The sequence below is a fragment of the Notamacropus eugenii genome, chromosome 3, assembly GCF_028372415.1.
Source record: "Notamacropus eugenii isolate mMacEug1 chromosome 3, mMacEug1.pri_v2, whole genome shotgun sequence".
Classification (NCBI taxonomy): domain Eukaryota; kingdom Metazoa; phylum Chordata; class Mammalia; order Diprotodontia; family Macropodidae; genus Notamacropus; species Notamacropus eugenii.
In genome coordinates, this window is record NC_092874.1 from 103842619 (window position 1) to 103858586 (window position 15968).

The window sequence follows — 15968 nt, forward strand, 5'->3', positions numbered from 1 at the left end:
AGAAAATTCATCTTTCAGGGAAGAGTGAACTAGAAGATCATTGAATTCCCATCCCACTCAGAAATTCTGTTATACTATGACACAATCCTCACTGTCTATAATATAGTTACTGGTGCACTCAAGAAGATGGGTCTGCATGAGTGTTTTGCTGGCATAACTCATTACAGGAAGAGGCACAGAATCAAGAAACAGCTACATTCCTGAGGTCATAGCTAAGAGAGAATCTCCCCAGATCTCTAGGGGAGTGGCAGGGAGGCAAGAATCAACAGCTGCCAGAATAATCTACACCCACTGCCTACATACAGCCCTTCATGGCACCCAAACCCAGCTGAGCCTGAATTCCTCCCTGAAGTCCAGTCATGATATGAACAATGCAAAGTGCTAAGGAGCACGGGAAGAAAAATTTCAAAGTGCCAAGTTTATTAGAGTGAGAGAATACCCTCCTCACATTTCCATAGCAACATACAGATTCCCTAGAGGCACCTTAATCTCCTTCCCAATAATGCTGGTTCCCAAAGGAAAGGAATGCTGAAGTGATGCATTTTGGAACAAAGTATTTGAAACTTCAGCTCCAAATGATCAACCTGGGAGCATGGGAACTGGTAAATTTCATAGAAGTGGAGGCCCTTGGCTCAGGCTCCAGTGTAGATCTCCTAGATAGGTTATATTTCCTCAAAGAAATAGTTCCCAGAGTCCAGGCCTCACCCCTTTGCCCTATATCCTTAAAAATGAGTGTGTATGTGTGTGTGTGCATGCATGTGTTTGCACACACTAATGGGCAATGAGTAGAAGGTCTGAAGCTTATGTCCAGTGTTGGTGATTTTTGTTTTCAGGCTTTCACAGACATTCTGTTACAGAGCTGCAGGTGATACCTCCGTAGACAGCATACTTCCATAGAAGCATCATGTCCATGGGCCCAAGGGGACGCCCTTGAGTAGCAGTTATCTTTGGCGTCCGACCAGCTGTAGTTTGGCAGTCTTGACTCTATGTGCCTCTGACAGGTTCCGCTTTCGAACATCAGAATTGGTGATGAACTCCACGTGTGACAAAGGAAACCAGCCCCTCTCCCCATCTGACAGCCTCATACCCTCCAGCCAACCTGGTGGGAGAAAGGGAGAGGGATGACAATGTGGGTGTTGGGGAGAGGAATCACCTGGACAGCCTCTCCCCTGAGTCTCAGACCTGGAATTTTTTCTTAACCACAGAGTTTCCTGAAATGGAGGCCACCCAACAAGGTGAATCATCCCTACCCCTCCACACCCACTCTTCCAGCGTTAATACAACAATATTGTTCAGTAATACTGAGTCCTCAGGCTTTTTTTAAGGCCTCTCTATTAACATGATGTCTACTTACAATCTGTTTAGCTGTTAGTAAACCTCCATGAACAGCCCTTTATCCCTTATTCTCCTCCTTCATACCCATTCTTCTTACCATCACTACTCTGCTGAGTTACCATCACCACATCCGCCTTCTCCAGTGCCAACTCATCATTCTCTCGAGGTTTATAAGAACGTAGACACTGAACCTGTGGGGAGTCTAGAGAATAGGGAAAGTGTGGAGGAGGCAAAAAAAAGAAGGTGATTGTGACAGAGATGACCAAAGATGGTTGATCCCTCCCCCTGAGGCTCCTTCCCTGAGTCATTGCCCAACCACCGCCAGCATGCCTCCTTCCTTCCTCCCATTAAAGAAATGTGCCAAACAGGAAGGAGGACAAGAGTCATAACCATGCTTACGAATCAGTCCTGACTGTGGTTTCTCTTTACTGTCTCTTAAATGGGCTATATCTGAGAGCAGTTGGATTGATAGACCTTTCTTCTCTCTTAACTGCTGTCACCAGGCCTTGCCTGGCTTCCAGAGATCTTGAATCTCTCTCCTGCCCCAATTCTCTTGGTTTAGGTGTGTCTTCATTTCCCTCTTTCTTTACCCCACTTCATCTTACACTTGAGTGATTGTCCTGGCTCTGTTCCCACTTCTTCCTTCTTCTCCACCTCCCCCCCCCCCCCTCCCCGGTCTATTTCTCCCCAGCTTTTATTAGCCCCCTTATCCTTACCATGACACTCCAACAGGTCCAGTTCCTCTCTTGGAGGAGCCAAAGCTGAGATCCAGCGAAGCTTTTCACTCCTGGAATAAGAAATTTGGGTCACAATTCCATCTGGAACATGAGAGGATTAAGGATAAAGAAAGAGAATAGTAGGGATAAGAATGGATAAAGGGGCACTAGGAGAATGTGAAGACTGTTGAGTTGCAGGGTGTTGCCTTCTGGAGCTCTGCTTAGTTAGAAGTCAGTCAAGTACTTGAACCATAATGTTATTGTCAGCTCCTAATTGCTTAATCTACTTTCTTTCCCATCTTCCTTTATGATTGTTCCTTCTGGTTAGAGTAATTGTATTTTAAAATGTGGGAATACAGTCAAACCTTCAATTATACCCATATGGGCTATGAACTTTGGTGGTTACATATTTTTTCCAGCCTTATCACTCAGTAGTTCTTTAAATATATCCTATGCTGCTGCTTACTTATAATATCTTCTGTTCCTTGAATACATTTCTAATATTATATCTCTATGATTTTACTCAAACTCTTCCATCCCACTAGAATGTGACTCCCTCTATATCTGCTGTCAAAATATTACCTGTCCAGTTTAGATACCATCTCATCCTAAAAAGCTTCTCTGATAATCCAACTGGATGGAATCTCTTTTTCCCTGGTAATACATACTAAAGTTAATTTTAGGCCCATCTTGGCTTAGGCTACTCAATGGATATTTGTTGACTAAAGAAAATGTTAATTAATAGTGTCTGCCTACCCTTCTGCATGTGTATGGACAATCTCCCTCTATGGCAGAATGGGTATATACTTGGGAATGCAAATGCTATTACTTATTTAAACAGAAAGATACTATCAGAAAAATTACAATCCATTTTAAGTACATTTAAGAAGGTTAACTTAAGCTTTCTGGATTATCCATGCCACTGTTTCTGTATAATATTGTGGCTAACTGAGAGTTGGCTGTATTAATATTCCCAAAGGACTGTGGAGAAAAGAAAAATCACTAAACAAAGTAGATGTACTTGCTTTGGATCACCTGTCTACATAATGTATTCTTAGAAGGCCAGGGCTCCTGTAAGTTTCCACTCCACATAAAGAGCACATAGAGTTAATATCGCCATCTTGCAAGCCCACACTGACCAAAGGGAACTAAGTGTATACACTATATATGGACACCCAGAAAGTAAAGTCATTCTGCAATAAAGAGGCCAAGAATATGAAAAAATATTTCTCAAAAGAATAATCACAAATGTTTAATAACCATATGAAAGAATGCTCCAAATTATTTTTAAGAGAAATGCAAATCAAAACAACCCTTATCTTTCACTTCACACTCAGCTAATTGGCAAAGATGACATAAGAAGGTAGTAGTAAACATCACAGGGGCCATGGAAAGACAGGCCTATTACTGCACTGTTGGTAGAGATTGAATTGGTTCCACCATCCTGGAAATTAACTTTGTTGGAGTCATGTAAAGAAAGTAGGTGAAATGTCATACCCTTTAACCTAGAGATTTCACTGTTAAACATATACTCTAAGGAGGTCAGCAGTGAAAGTAAGGTTCCACAGAAACCAAGAGTCATAGCAGTCCTTTTTATATTATATAAAAAAAAAATGGAAACAAGGTAGTGCTCTCTGATTGAAGAATACTGAAACAAGTTTTGGCACATGAATATAACTGAATATTACTGTGCTATAAAAAACAATGACTATGATTGAGGCAGAGAAGTCTGGAAAGATTTATATGAAATGATCTAAGCAGCTTTGTGAATGCTCCTTAGGTAGGCCTCTGCCTCATCACCACTCCCTCTCAGTCACTGATCTCCATCTTACTGAGTCTCTGTGCGAAAGAGGAACTCAGCCTGGGTGCCCTGTGCATTGTGCCGGAGGAAGAGACGGAAGAGGTTCTTGTGTGGTCCATGCAGCTTCATTTCACACTTCTCCCCCCGTATAGATGAAAAAGGGGCATGGTCAAACACCAGGAATCGGTTGCCCCTGTAGAGAAACAAAGGGTGTCAATCTCATTCTGCAGACCTCCTTTTTTCTTACTTGCAGTTCTCAACCCCTCTCCTACAAAGCCTCCTGAACCTGCAGATTACTATATGAGTCACAGAATGGTAGTCATTTGACTAAACAAATTCCTGGCTAGGAATCTGAGTCAGGATTAGTTTGACCTGGGGTTTTTCCAGGGGATCACATTCCACGGACCAAATAACCCCAGAAGTTAGATCTGGAGTATCTTTATAAGCTCTGAATCAACCCTGATCCCAAGAAGATGATTCATACTTTAACTATCCTTTCCTCTCATTTTGAAGATTTAGGTCCAAGTATGGAAAACCTAAGGTCTGAATTTGATCTGTCCATCAGTCAACTAGCATTTATTATGCATCTAATATGTGTCAGTTGTTTTATACACTTGGATAAGCATGGGGGATACCAAGAAAGGCAAAGCAAACAAAAAAATTAAAAGAAATAGAAAAGAATCCCCTCTCTCAAGGAGTTCATATTCTAATGGGAGAGCCAACATGGAAATAATTATGTACGAACAAACTGTATGCAGGAAATTTTGGGGTAGTCTCAGAGGGGAAGGCACTAGCATTAAGGGAGATTATGAAAATCTTCTTGAAGAAGAGAATTGTAAGCTGAGACATGCAAGAAGCCACGGAAACTAGATGGTGAAGATAGTCACGGAAACTAGAAGGTGAAGATGAGGCAGAACAGCATACTAGGTATGAGGGACACTTAGTAGAAATGCTCAGAATCAAGAGATAAAACTATTGTAATAGTTCACAGGTGAGGTGGTGAGGGGCCTACACCAGAGTGATGGCAGTGTCAGAGCAGAGGGGAAGGGTAAAAAGGAGATGTTCTGAAGGTAGCAATGATAGGACATGGTGGATGAGAGAAGATGGGGAGCTGTGGAGGATACCGAAGTTTCAAGCCTGGGTGACTGTGAGAATGGTGGTATAATCAATAGTAATAAACAAGTTAGGAAGAGGTAAGGACTTAACGGGATAGATAATAAGGTCATTTCTGGAAATGTTTAGCTTAAGATACCTATGGGCCACTTAGTTCTAGATATCTAACAGGCATTTGGAGGTATGAGACTGGAGGTTGGAAGGGAGATTAGGGCTAATTAAAAGGATGTGCAGAGAGATGATAAGTGCATTCATAGAAGCTGAAAGGAAAATGGAGAATGGAAGTAGCATGGTGATTTAGGAAAAGGGTAGAGGAAAGAACAAAGGATTTGTTCTGTGAAGTTTGGATTCAGTCAAAAGACTACAACCAAGGAACTAGAAGGCCACATGTGGCCTCAAGGCCACAGATTCCCCACCTTGTTATGGAAGGAGAAGAGGGCACAGGACAGAATACTATGGGATACAATGGTTAAAGGGTATGAATTGGAAGGGCATCCAGCAAAGGAGGCTGATAAGGAGCATTTGGGATAGTTAGGATGGGTACATGTTGTAGGAGTTTCATTCATTGCAAAAAGTTAAGTTGTACACGTGACAAATAGCTAAACTTGCAAAGAAGTAAGAGACTGAAAATTAAGAATGTAGAGAAACTCATCGCAGATGTCTTTCTCAAGGAGTTTAGCCATAAAAGGGAGGATAGATAAAGGATACTAACTAGAGAGAATGGATAGATCAAGAAAGGCTTTTCTGAAGATGGTGAAGACATTTGTATGGTTGTAGGCAACAGGGAAGCAGCCGATAGACATGAAACGATGGAAAATTAGTGAGAGTAGAGATGAGAAGGGGAGAAACCTCCTCGAGAGAATGGGATAGAATGGGATTACTTATTAGTGTAGAAGGAATTTGTCTTGGCAAGAAGGGTCACTTCTTCATGTGAAACAGAAATGAAGCAAGAGTTAGTAGCACAAGTACCTAAATGTGGGATGAGCAGGACAGGAGAAGAAGGAGCTCTCTGAGAATGATCTGTTTCTTCAGTGAAATATAAGGCAACATTCTAAGCTGGGACCATGGGAAGTGGGGAGGAGTTATTAGAAGTTTGAAGAGGGATGAAAAGGTTTAAAAGTCTTTATGGTAAGTAAGAGAGTGAATTCATTTGGGAGCTGTAGAAGGATTGTTCAGATTGAGGACCTAGTTGAGTTTAAGATGCATAACTTTGCAGTGGACTGAATCAATCCCTTGAGTTACCTTCACTCCATCAAATAGAATCCTAGAGTCTCAGGGTTCTAGAACTAACGCAGCTTCAAGACCTTCTGGATCAAGACTGACCCAAAATATTGCTAATTGGAGGGGATTCCCCACCCCATTCTTGGGCACTAAATCACTGAGCTATACCTAGAGTCATCAGAGGATGTAACCAATTGAATCATGATCTGAGGTCTGTTATAATTACTGAATTTCAGCTCTAAATTCTGACTCTATCCCAGGAGCTTATTCGATCCCTGGATTTCCTCCCTCTTTTGTAATAGTGCCTTCCCACAGCACCATGAGTTACCAACGGGTCAGTGAAAATGATCCCTCCTGGAATATATGCCACCCCTATCCATCCCCCAGGTCAACTAAAGCTGCCAATTCTGCTCCCCCACCTAGTTTCCCTCCCTGTCTTCCCACCCAGTCACTGACTCTCGAGGCCGTGATAACAACAGGCAGTCATTGAAGAGATGCAGGTGGACAGGTCGAGTGGCCAGTTTCCTCCGAAGCCCAGGCGACACACTGGACTCAAGCGCTGTTAGCTCCCCACTCTTCACCAACCATCGTGACTGTGAGATCAATGGGAAAATCTATGTAGAAGGAGTAGAGAGGGAGGGAGTTGTCACAGATAGGACCACAACTATATTCTTCCATTGTCTCTTCTTTCCTCTACCCTTTTCCTAAATGACCACGCTACTTCCATTCTCTATTCTCCACTCGTGCAGACCTAGGATCTTTCTTATACTTTTATTACTCCCCTCTCAACTAGACACAGCACTGAATTCAAGTTCGCGCGCGCGTGTGTGCGTGTGTGTGTGTGTGTGTGTGTGTGTGTGTGTGTGTGTGTGTGTGTGTGTTTATGGCAGGAGGTTTCCATGTTTGGGATTGGGGGGACAGGTAGAAAGAACTTAACTATACATCTCAGTTTGTTAACCCTTGCCAAAAGAAAAATTAGAGTCCTGAGTAAGGAAATTAAGGGCCTGCTTATTACTAGGAATTGAAGGATTAGAAATGAGCAAGTTCATTACCAAAAGGACATTCACTGGAAACTGTACTGGAAACCAGTTTATCTTGTGCTATCACTAAGGACTAAGGAGCAAAGTCTGGAGGAAGAGCACAAGCCAGATTTAGAAGATGAAGGGTGTTAGAGGCTGGGGGTTAGGTTTGAGGTGCCAAGAATTTTCTGTTTTGTGCAGCAGTCTGGGTGGAGGGGATTTCTGAAATACAATGGTGTTCTAGATAGGAGAATTTGATGATAATGATAATGATAACAACTAACATTTATATAACACTTCAAGGTTTGCAAAACACTTAATATAGTCTCATGTGGTTCTCATAACTGCATGAGTTAGGTCCTATGATTATCTTCATTCTACAAATGAAACTAAGTTAAGGCTAAACTAAGGCTGAAAGAAGTTAAGTGAATTGCCCAGAGTCACACAGCTGGTAAATATTAGGCAGGATCTGAACCCAAGTCTTTCTTACTACAAGCCACCATACTATATGCACGATTCTGAAGCAAGAAAGATGGTAGCTGAAGGGGATGCCCCGAATTGAGTTTAAATGCAGGATATGTGAGCTCAGGATTCATGAACAGAAGCTGCTTTGGAATTTTGGCATGCACTTATGGTGAGGCAGGATTCTAAAGATGAGAGGACTGGATATAGAGTTGTGGAAGGATAAAAATGTTAAAGATGATGGTTAAAGAGTTAGGTCAGATTAAAACCTAGTCAAAGGACAACAGAATGGTACTTTGAATGTCATTTGGGAACCAAAGGGCCAGACAGAGTTCAGGGTCAGGGTTAGAGATTGGGAGCTGGGTGTGGTGGTGGGATATTGGAGGGGCTCACTTTGCACTCAAATTCAATCTTCTGACTTAGGTAGATCAGTTCTTCTGTCCGTCGCATTCTCTGGACATTGTTATTGCAGTCGCGAATGAGCTGAAATGTTGGGAAAAGATGAGGAAACAGGAAGAATTACAGGTATTAGAGACTTTGGCCTTTGACCATGTTGCTAAGAAAACCTTTTGTCCCAGAATCTGGAGATATACAACATCCTTGCTTCTCATTAAAGAAATTGAACCCTCAGGTTCCTATACACTTTAAAACAGCAGGAAAGGACGACTAGAGCAAAGAGATGAGGGCACATTCTTCTGACACAGAATATCTTTAGTAGAAAGATTTTTTTGTTTTTCCACCTTGCCTATTGAATACGGAAAATCTGGGGATGGTAAAGAGTGTGTGTGTACATGAGTATGTGTGTGTGTGTGTGTGTGTGTGAGAGAGAGAGAGAGAGAGAGAGAGAATAGCGAGAGACAGATAGACAGACAGACAGACTATTACACAGTTATGTGAGGAGAGGAGGCTTCATGAAATAAAAGAATGGTGAATGTAGGGTAGAGAGAACTGGATTGTAAAAGGACACTCATCCTTGTAACCTTGGATTCATGGGACTAGATTGGGAAAGAGTTCTGTATGGGTAAAGAACAGATGCAAGTACACAGAATGAGTGACCAGTTTCCTTTGTAAGCCAAGGACAGATTGAATTTAAGGACTATTAGCTTCCCACTATTCACCAGTCATCAAGACCATGAGATTAGTGGAAAGGAGTAGAATGCCAATTTCAGGACTACTCACCTCTTCCAAGGCATGGTGTGCTTCTGTGGCCTCTGCTTCCTCTGCGGAGCCAGGTTGTGTCCTCTTAAGAATATTCTGTGGCAAAGGAATCCCATAGTTTAAAGCAAAGATGTGGAGGAAGGACAGATAAAATGGCAAGGGAAATAGGAAGGAAAGACTGGAAGAGAGTCAAGAACTGGGAGAGGACAAGATGGGGCACCAATGTGACCATAAGCAAAAGCGAGATGGTCTATGTCACTCTCAGAGTCTGGAGTTTGAGATGTGTGACTGCTACACTGAAAGAGATTCAATAAGGAGACTAAATACCTGGGGACAGATCTTCAGGATTACGGGATCCTGAAGTGGGGTTAGAGGGGATAAGGAAACCCAAATTACCTGGAGCAGCAGTTTGAGGCGGGTGATACGCTGGAAGGGCAGTATCAGAAAGGACTTTAGGGAAAGGCGCTGGCAGATAGGGTCACTTTCTAGCTTTTCCAGGACCTCCCGGAAATTGCTGTTGCTGCTCCTGTCATTAACACAGAAATTTAGGAAGAGGAAGCAAAGAGGGCATGTTCAAAGCAATGAGGACTATAGGGAAGGTATGGACTCTGTCTGAAGGAAATGAGGTACAATGTGGAAGAAATGGAGGGGAATAGACATTATTTTTTGGAGGTCCTAGAAAGTTCTGGAAGCTCAGGATCTCATAGAAAGCACAAGGTGTTCAATTCACAAGGACGTAAAATTTGGACATTGGGAGGTTCAATAGAGTTATGAGGAGAAATTATGCCAAAAATGAGGCAGAGAAAGTGGTCTCACAGCAGGCTTTGGAAAGTGCGCTCTTGGTAAGTCTGGTTGGTGACGTAAGGTAGGTAGACACGCCGGAAAGGAGTTGCATGGCTCAGGACCACATCACAAACATGGAAGGTAAAGATGTCATGCTCGAAGTTCTCTTCCAGGTCCGTGAGAAACCTGTGGTTCCCCCACCAGATGTTGTGAGAAATCTGGGTCTGAACAGAGTAATCAGAGTATTTCCCCCAACCCTGCTGTTTCTTAAGCCACTGATTTCCTCTTCCAGGTACTTAATTCCATCTCTTAGAGTCCCTCAGATCGCTTGGAGGTCAACCCAGTATTTAAATTGTCTCATACATCTGCTCTCCTCTCTCTTTATATCTGGAGACATCCTGATCTTTGAGTATGGTATAATGGTATATAGTACATGGTATAATGGGAAAAGATGTCTGGGTTCAAATGCTGGCTCTAACACTTACTAGCAGGATGCCCCTGGCCAAGTCATTTAGTTCAATTTCCTCATCTATAAAATATGGGTAGTAATAATTATGCTTCCTTTGTAAACCTTATATATAAAGTGCTATATAAATGTGCTATATAAAAGTGATCTCTTATTGAAGTTTTAAATTCTTACTATCGCCAGGATAGGGAAAAGCTTGCTAATAGGGAAGGATATTAATTTTTCAAATCATCCATGTATAGGAAACCATGGAAGGTGACTCTGGAAGAGGGAAATCTCACATGATGCTGACATCCCGCACATCTTGTAGACGAGAGAAGAGCCACTGGTGTTCCTGGTTAGACAGTGTAGCTCGGAGCTGTGATGAGAGCTGGAAATGGTCTACAGCCACATGAAGACTTCGCAGGTAGGAAGCTTCTGACATGATAAGTTCAAATTTGGCCTGGGGAAAGACAGGAGAGAGCTAAGCAGAGAGGAAGGCAGCTGAGGAAAATCATCAACTGAGAGGGGCAAAGATGGAGTTGGAAGAGGCCTCAAAAATTTCCAATGGAATTCTACGAAAGTCCCTTTGCCTCTGCCTTACCTACATATTATATTTCCTTCCTTTAAGACTGATTTCAAACATGTACAAGTTTGAGAGGCTTAATAGTCTTCCATATAATCCCAATACCACAGAAATGAAGACAACCTGAAAATAGTTTAAAAAGCCCCTCATATAGTCAAGGTAAAAACGCAGATAACATAGATTAAAATCTTCTCCAGAAAAAAAGGTCACTTTGTTCTCAAGACCTCAAAGATATCCTATCTACCTATCCTGGGGGCAGGTGCTGACACACACAAGGAAGGAAGGGAACAAGTTATTTATTAAATACCTACAGTATGCTAGGTACTGCTCTATGTGCTTTACATATCTGATGTCATTTAATCCTCACAACTACCCTGAAAGGTATTATTGTTCTTATTGCTGTTGTATTATTATCCCCAGGTTACAAATGAGGAAACTGAGGAAGATAGAAGGGAATGACTTGTCCAGGGTCACAGAGCTAGTAAGTGTCTGAGACTGGATTTGAACTGAGGTCTTACTGACTCCAGGCCCAATGTTGTATCCACTGAGCCACCTAGCTACCTTCGCCCCATACAAGGGTACATGGGCCATAATGTAAATTAATTGGTCAGCAATTAGCCCAGTGCACTACATTAAGTCCACTTGATAAATACTTATTGAGGGGGAGTGGAGCCAAGATGGCGGAGTAGGAAGACACACATATGCTAGCTCCAAACCCACAGCCCAAAAAATATCTGTAAAAAAGAACTCCCAACAAATTCTGGAGCAGCAGAAGCCACAGAACAACGGAGCAGATGAGATTTCTGTTCCAGAGAGACCTGAAAACAGACACCAAATGTCCGTCACGCTGCGACCCGGAGTTGAGCCCAGCCCTGCCTTGGCCATGCGGCACCGAGAGGAACAGATCCGAGCAGGCTTCAGGGATGGAATCTCCAGCAGCCGCGCAGGTCCCTCCACCCACAGGCCCCAAAGGTTGGTGAGAGGGTCTTCTTGGCTTGCCGAGAGGGGAGTGGGGTCCCCCCATAACTCAGGCCCCCTCGGGAGGCAACTGAGGAGGCAGTAGCAGACTGGGGCTCCCAGAGCAGGCAGGAGCCCAGATCCATTGCTGAAGGTCTTTGCATAAACCCCCTGAGGGAACTGAGCCCTCGGGGGCGGGGGTGGGGGGGGGTGGGGGTGGTGGTTCTGGGCCCTGCCCTGCCCTGAGCACCTAAACTTAATCTCACACTGAATAGCAGCCCCGCCCCTGCTGAAAGCCCTGAGGCTGGGAAGCAGCATTTGAACCTCAGACCCCAAGCACTGGCTGGGAGGATCTGGAGGCAAAGTGGGTGTGAAGAGAATATTCAGGAAGTCAAGTCACTGGCTGGGAAAATGCCCAGAAAAGGGAAAAAAAAATAAGACTATAGAAGGTTACTTTCTTGGTGAACAGGTATTTCCTCCCTTCCTTTCTGATGAGGAAGAACAATGCTTACCATCAGGGAAAGACACAGAAATCAAGGCTTCTGTATCCCAGCCCACCCAATGGGCTCAGGCCATGGAAGAGCTCAAAAAGGATTTTGAAAATCAAGTTAGAGAGGTGAAGGAAAAACTGGGAAGAGAAATGAGAGACATGCAAGTAAAGCATGAAAAACAGGTCAGCACCCTGCTAAAGGAGACCCAAAAAAATGCTGAAGAAAATAACACCTTGAAAAATAGGCTAACTCAACTGGCAAAAGAGGTTCAAAAAGCCGATGAGGAGAAGAATGCTTTCAAAAGCAGAATTAGCCAATGGAAAAGGAGGTTCAAAAGCTCACTGAAGAAAATAGTTCTTTCAAAATTAGAATGGAACAGATGGAGGCCAATGACTTTATGAGAAACCAAGAAATCACAAAACAAAACCAAAAGAATGAAAAAATGGAAGATAATGTGAAATATCTCATTGGAAAAACAACAGACCTGGAAAATAGATCCAGGAGAGATTTAAAAATTTAAAAATTATGGGCCTACCTGAAAGCCATGATCAAAAAAAGAGCCTAGATATCATCTTTCATGAAATTATCAAGGAAAACTGCCCTGAGATTCTAGAACCAGAGGGCAAAATAAGTATTCAAGGAATCCACAGATCACCGTCTGAAAGAGATCCAAAAAGAGAAACTCCTAGGAACATTGTGGCCAAATTCCAGAGTTCCCAGGTGAAGGAGAAAATATTGCAAGCAGCTAGAAAGAAACAATTCAAGTATTGTGGAAATACAATCAGGATAACACACGACCTAGCAGCTTCTACATTAAGGGATCGAAGGGCGTGGAATAGGATATTCCAGAAGTCAAATGAACTAGGACTAAAACCAAGAATCACCTACCCAGCAAAACTGAGTATAATACTTCAGGGGAAAAATTGGTCTTTCAATGAAATTGAGGACTTTCAAGCATTCTTGATGAAAAGACCAGAGCTGAAAAGAAAATTTGACTTTCAAACACAAGAATGAAGAGAAGCATGAAAAGGTAAACAGCAAAGAGAAGTCATAAGGGACTTACTAAAGTTGAACTGTTTACATTCCTACATGGAAAGACAATATTTGTAACTCTTGAAACTTTTCAGTATTTGGGTACTGGGTGGGATTACACACACACACATGCACATGCACATGCACACACACATAGAGAGAGAGTGCACGGAGTGAATTGAAGAGGACGGGATCATATCTTAAAAAAAATGAAATCAAGCAGTGAGAGAGAAATATATTGGGAGGAGAAAGGGAGAAATGGAATGGGGCAAATTATCTCTCATAAAAGAGGCAAGCAAAAGACTTAGTAGTGGAGGGAAAAAGAGGGGAGGTGAGAGAAAAACATGAAGTTTACTCTCATCACATTCCACTAAAGGAAGGAATAAAATGCACACTCATTTTGGTATGAAAACATATCTTACAATACAGGAAAGTGGGGGATAAGGGGATAAGCAGGGTGGGAGGGATGATGGAAGGGAGGGCATGGGGAGGAGGGAGCAATTTGAGGTCAACACTCATGGGGAAGGACAGGATCAAAAGAGAGAATAGAAGCAATGGGGGACAGGATAGGATGGAGGGAAATATAGTTAGTCTTATACAACACGACTATTATGGAAGTCATGTGCAAAACTACACAGATATGGCCTGAATTGAATTGCTTGCCTTCCAAGGGGAAGGGGTGGGGAGGGAGGGAGGAAGAGAAGTTGGAACTCAAAGTTTTAGGAACACCTGTCGAGTACTGTTCTTGCTAACAGGAAATAAGAAATACAGGTAAAGGGGTATGGAAAGATATTTGGCCCTACAGGACAAAAGAGAAGATGGAGACAAGGGCAGAGAGGGATGATAGAAGAGAAAGCAGATTGGTGACAGGGGCAATTAGAATTCTCGGTGTTTTGGGGTGGGGGGAGGGGACAAAAGGGGAGAAAAATTTGGAACCCAAAATTTTGTGAAGATGAATGTTGAAAGTTAAATAAATTTAAAAAAAAATAAATAATTAAATGCTTATTGAATTGAATTCACATGATCTTTAGTCCACATGGAAGTAGCAGTTTGGGATGGAGGCAGGCAAAAAGATTCAATTCTCTGACCACTCCAACCCAAATTCAGAAATCAAGATCAGACCCAGCCTCTCAAAAGCTCTGTCTTCTGCAGTTTAAATGCTACCTTCTGCAGGAGGTCATTCCTAGTCCTTTCAGCTGCTAAAGCTTTCTCTCTAAGGTTACTTTCCATCTACTCTATATGTATGAATGTGAATATAATATGGTATGATATGATATGATATAATATAATAAAATATAATATGATATAACAATATAACACAATACAATATAATATAATGTAACATAACAAGATATAATATAACAATATAACACAATAAAATATAATGTAACATAATATAATATAGTATAATGTAATATAATATAACAATACAATATAATATAATGTAATATGTATTATATATAACACAATACAACAATATGATAAGATATGATATGCAATATATGATACCATATCATATCATATCACAGAACATAATATGATATAATGGAACATAATATGACAATATAGCATAATATAATATAAAATATATTATACATAATATAATGTCATATTATATGTGTGTATAATATATATTTATTAGTATATAAATTTTTATCTATCTCTTTACTCATTCATTCATTCATATGGTATCTCCCTTATTCAAATGTGAGGTCCTTGAGGGCAGGGTCTCTATTTGTATTTCTTCGTATCCCCAGTGCTTAGCCCAGTCCCTGGAATATAATAAGTGTTCATAAACGTTTCCTTTTTGGTTGATTGATTATGAATTGGCATATATAAGAGGAGAGGAAAAGAGAAGATGGCAATAGCTTGAATATAACCTAAAGTTCTTCAGAGAAGATTTTTCCATGAGCTAATGGATGGAGACCCTGCTTAAGTGGGTAAAGAGCAGGGATGGGGGATGATACCAATCTTTATCTCCAAAGCCCCTGTCCTATCTCTGTCTTACCTCCTGCAGTTTCTGGTTCTCATGAGTCATAGAGAGCAGCATGGTACTATTGCGTACTCGGGGGATATCCTGCCATAAAGAGGCACTGGAGGCAATGGAGAGGCGCTGAAGATAAGAGTCTGGGGTAATTGGAGACTTTCGGGGTTGTCGGGGAGAAGCTGGGCTAGACCCTTCGATCAGGCTGTCCAGCCTCTGTTGGCTTTGTATCTCCTTGTTTAGAGCCACATCACTATATTCCTGATAAAGCAGCTGGGCTATAAAAAGGGAGAACAGAAAGGAACAAGAAGAGAAAATGGATATGGTTAAAAAGAAAAAACAAGTTTAGGATGAACCCATTCAATGAGCCCTGAACTGGCTCTCAACTCTGACTGTTGCTGATATTCATCTCAGCCCTGGTTCACTGCTTTGTCCCAAAGTACTCACAAGAATTGATGAACTTGGAGCAGCGCCTGGCAACAATGCCCATCACTTCCCTTGGTTTCTTCTCTCTGTGAAGCAGATATGGTCAATGGGTGATTGATGTCATTGGGAAGAGACTTTGACTGGGTAGCTGGGATAGTTGCCTATCTCTTGTGCCCTCTCCTTAGGTACCCTATGTATGCTCTAGAGAAATGCTGAAATGGGATCTGGGTTTCCTTAGGATATTTCTGAAGCCTCTGTGATTCTAAAAGGGTATTTTTCAGGGAGATAGTTCATAGGAACAGGACTTGGGGAAAGGATCAGGCAGACCTACCTGTAAGTCCAAGGAGTATCCTCTGCTTAAATGTTTCCTTTAGAATCCTGTTGTCAATAATTTACCCCTTCCCCCCAACCATGGGTAGATAGGGACACTGAGAATTTT

The 15968-nt window shown here is 42.0% G+C and overlaps 1 protein-coding gene across 2 annotated transcripts in view; it reads right to left on the minus strand.

Moving 5' to 3' along the window:
- Positions 1-398: 398 nt before the first annotated feature.
- Positions 399-15968, minus strand: part of ARHGEF5 (Rho guanine nucleotide exchange factor 5) — a 29723-nt gene continuing 14153 nt past the window's right edge. For both annotated transcript variants that reach the window (XM_072652466.1, XM_072652467.1), the window contains exons 4-15: positions 15551-15615; positions 15128-15381; positions 10356-10516; positions 9642-9794; positions 9222-9351; positions 8847-8921; positions 8061-8150; positions 6643-6800; positions 3884-4045; positions 2052-2122; positions 1433-1537; positions 399-1099 (exon numbers count right to left, since the gene is read on the minus strand). In XM_072652466.1, coding sequence (XP_072508567.1) covers positions 942-1099; positions 1433-1537; positions 2052-2122; positions 3884-4045; positions 6643-6800; positions 8061-8150; positions 8847-8921; positions 9222-9351; positions 9642-9794; positions 10356-10516; positions 15128-15381; positions 15551-15615 — 1582 coding nt within the window. In that variant the 3' untranslated portion in view covers positions 399-941. The remainder of the gene's footprint in view (positions 1100-1432; positions 1538-2051; positions 2123-3883; positions 4046-6642; positions 6801-8060; positions 8151-8846; positions 8922-9221; positions 9352-9641; positions 9795-10355; positions 10517-15127; positions 15382-15550; positions 15616-15968) is intronic.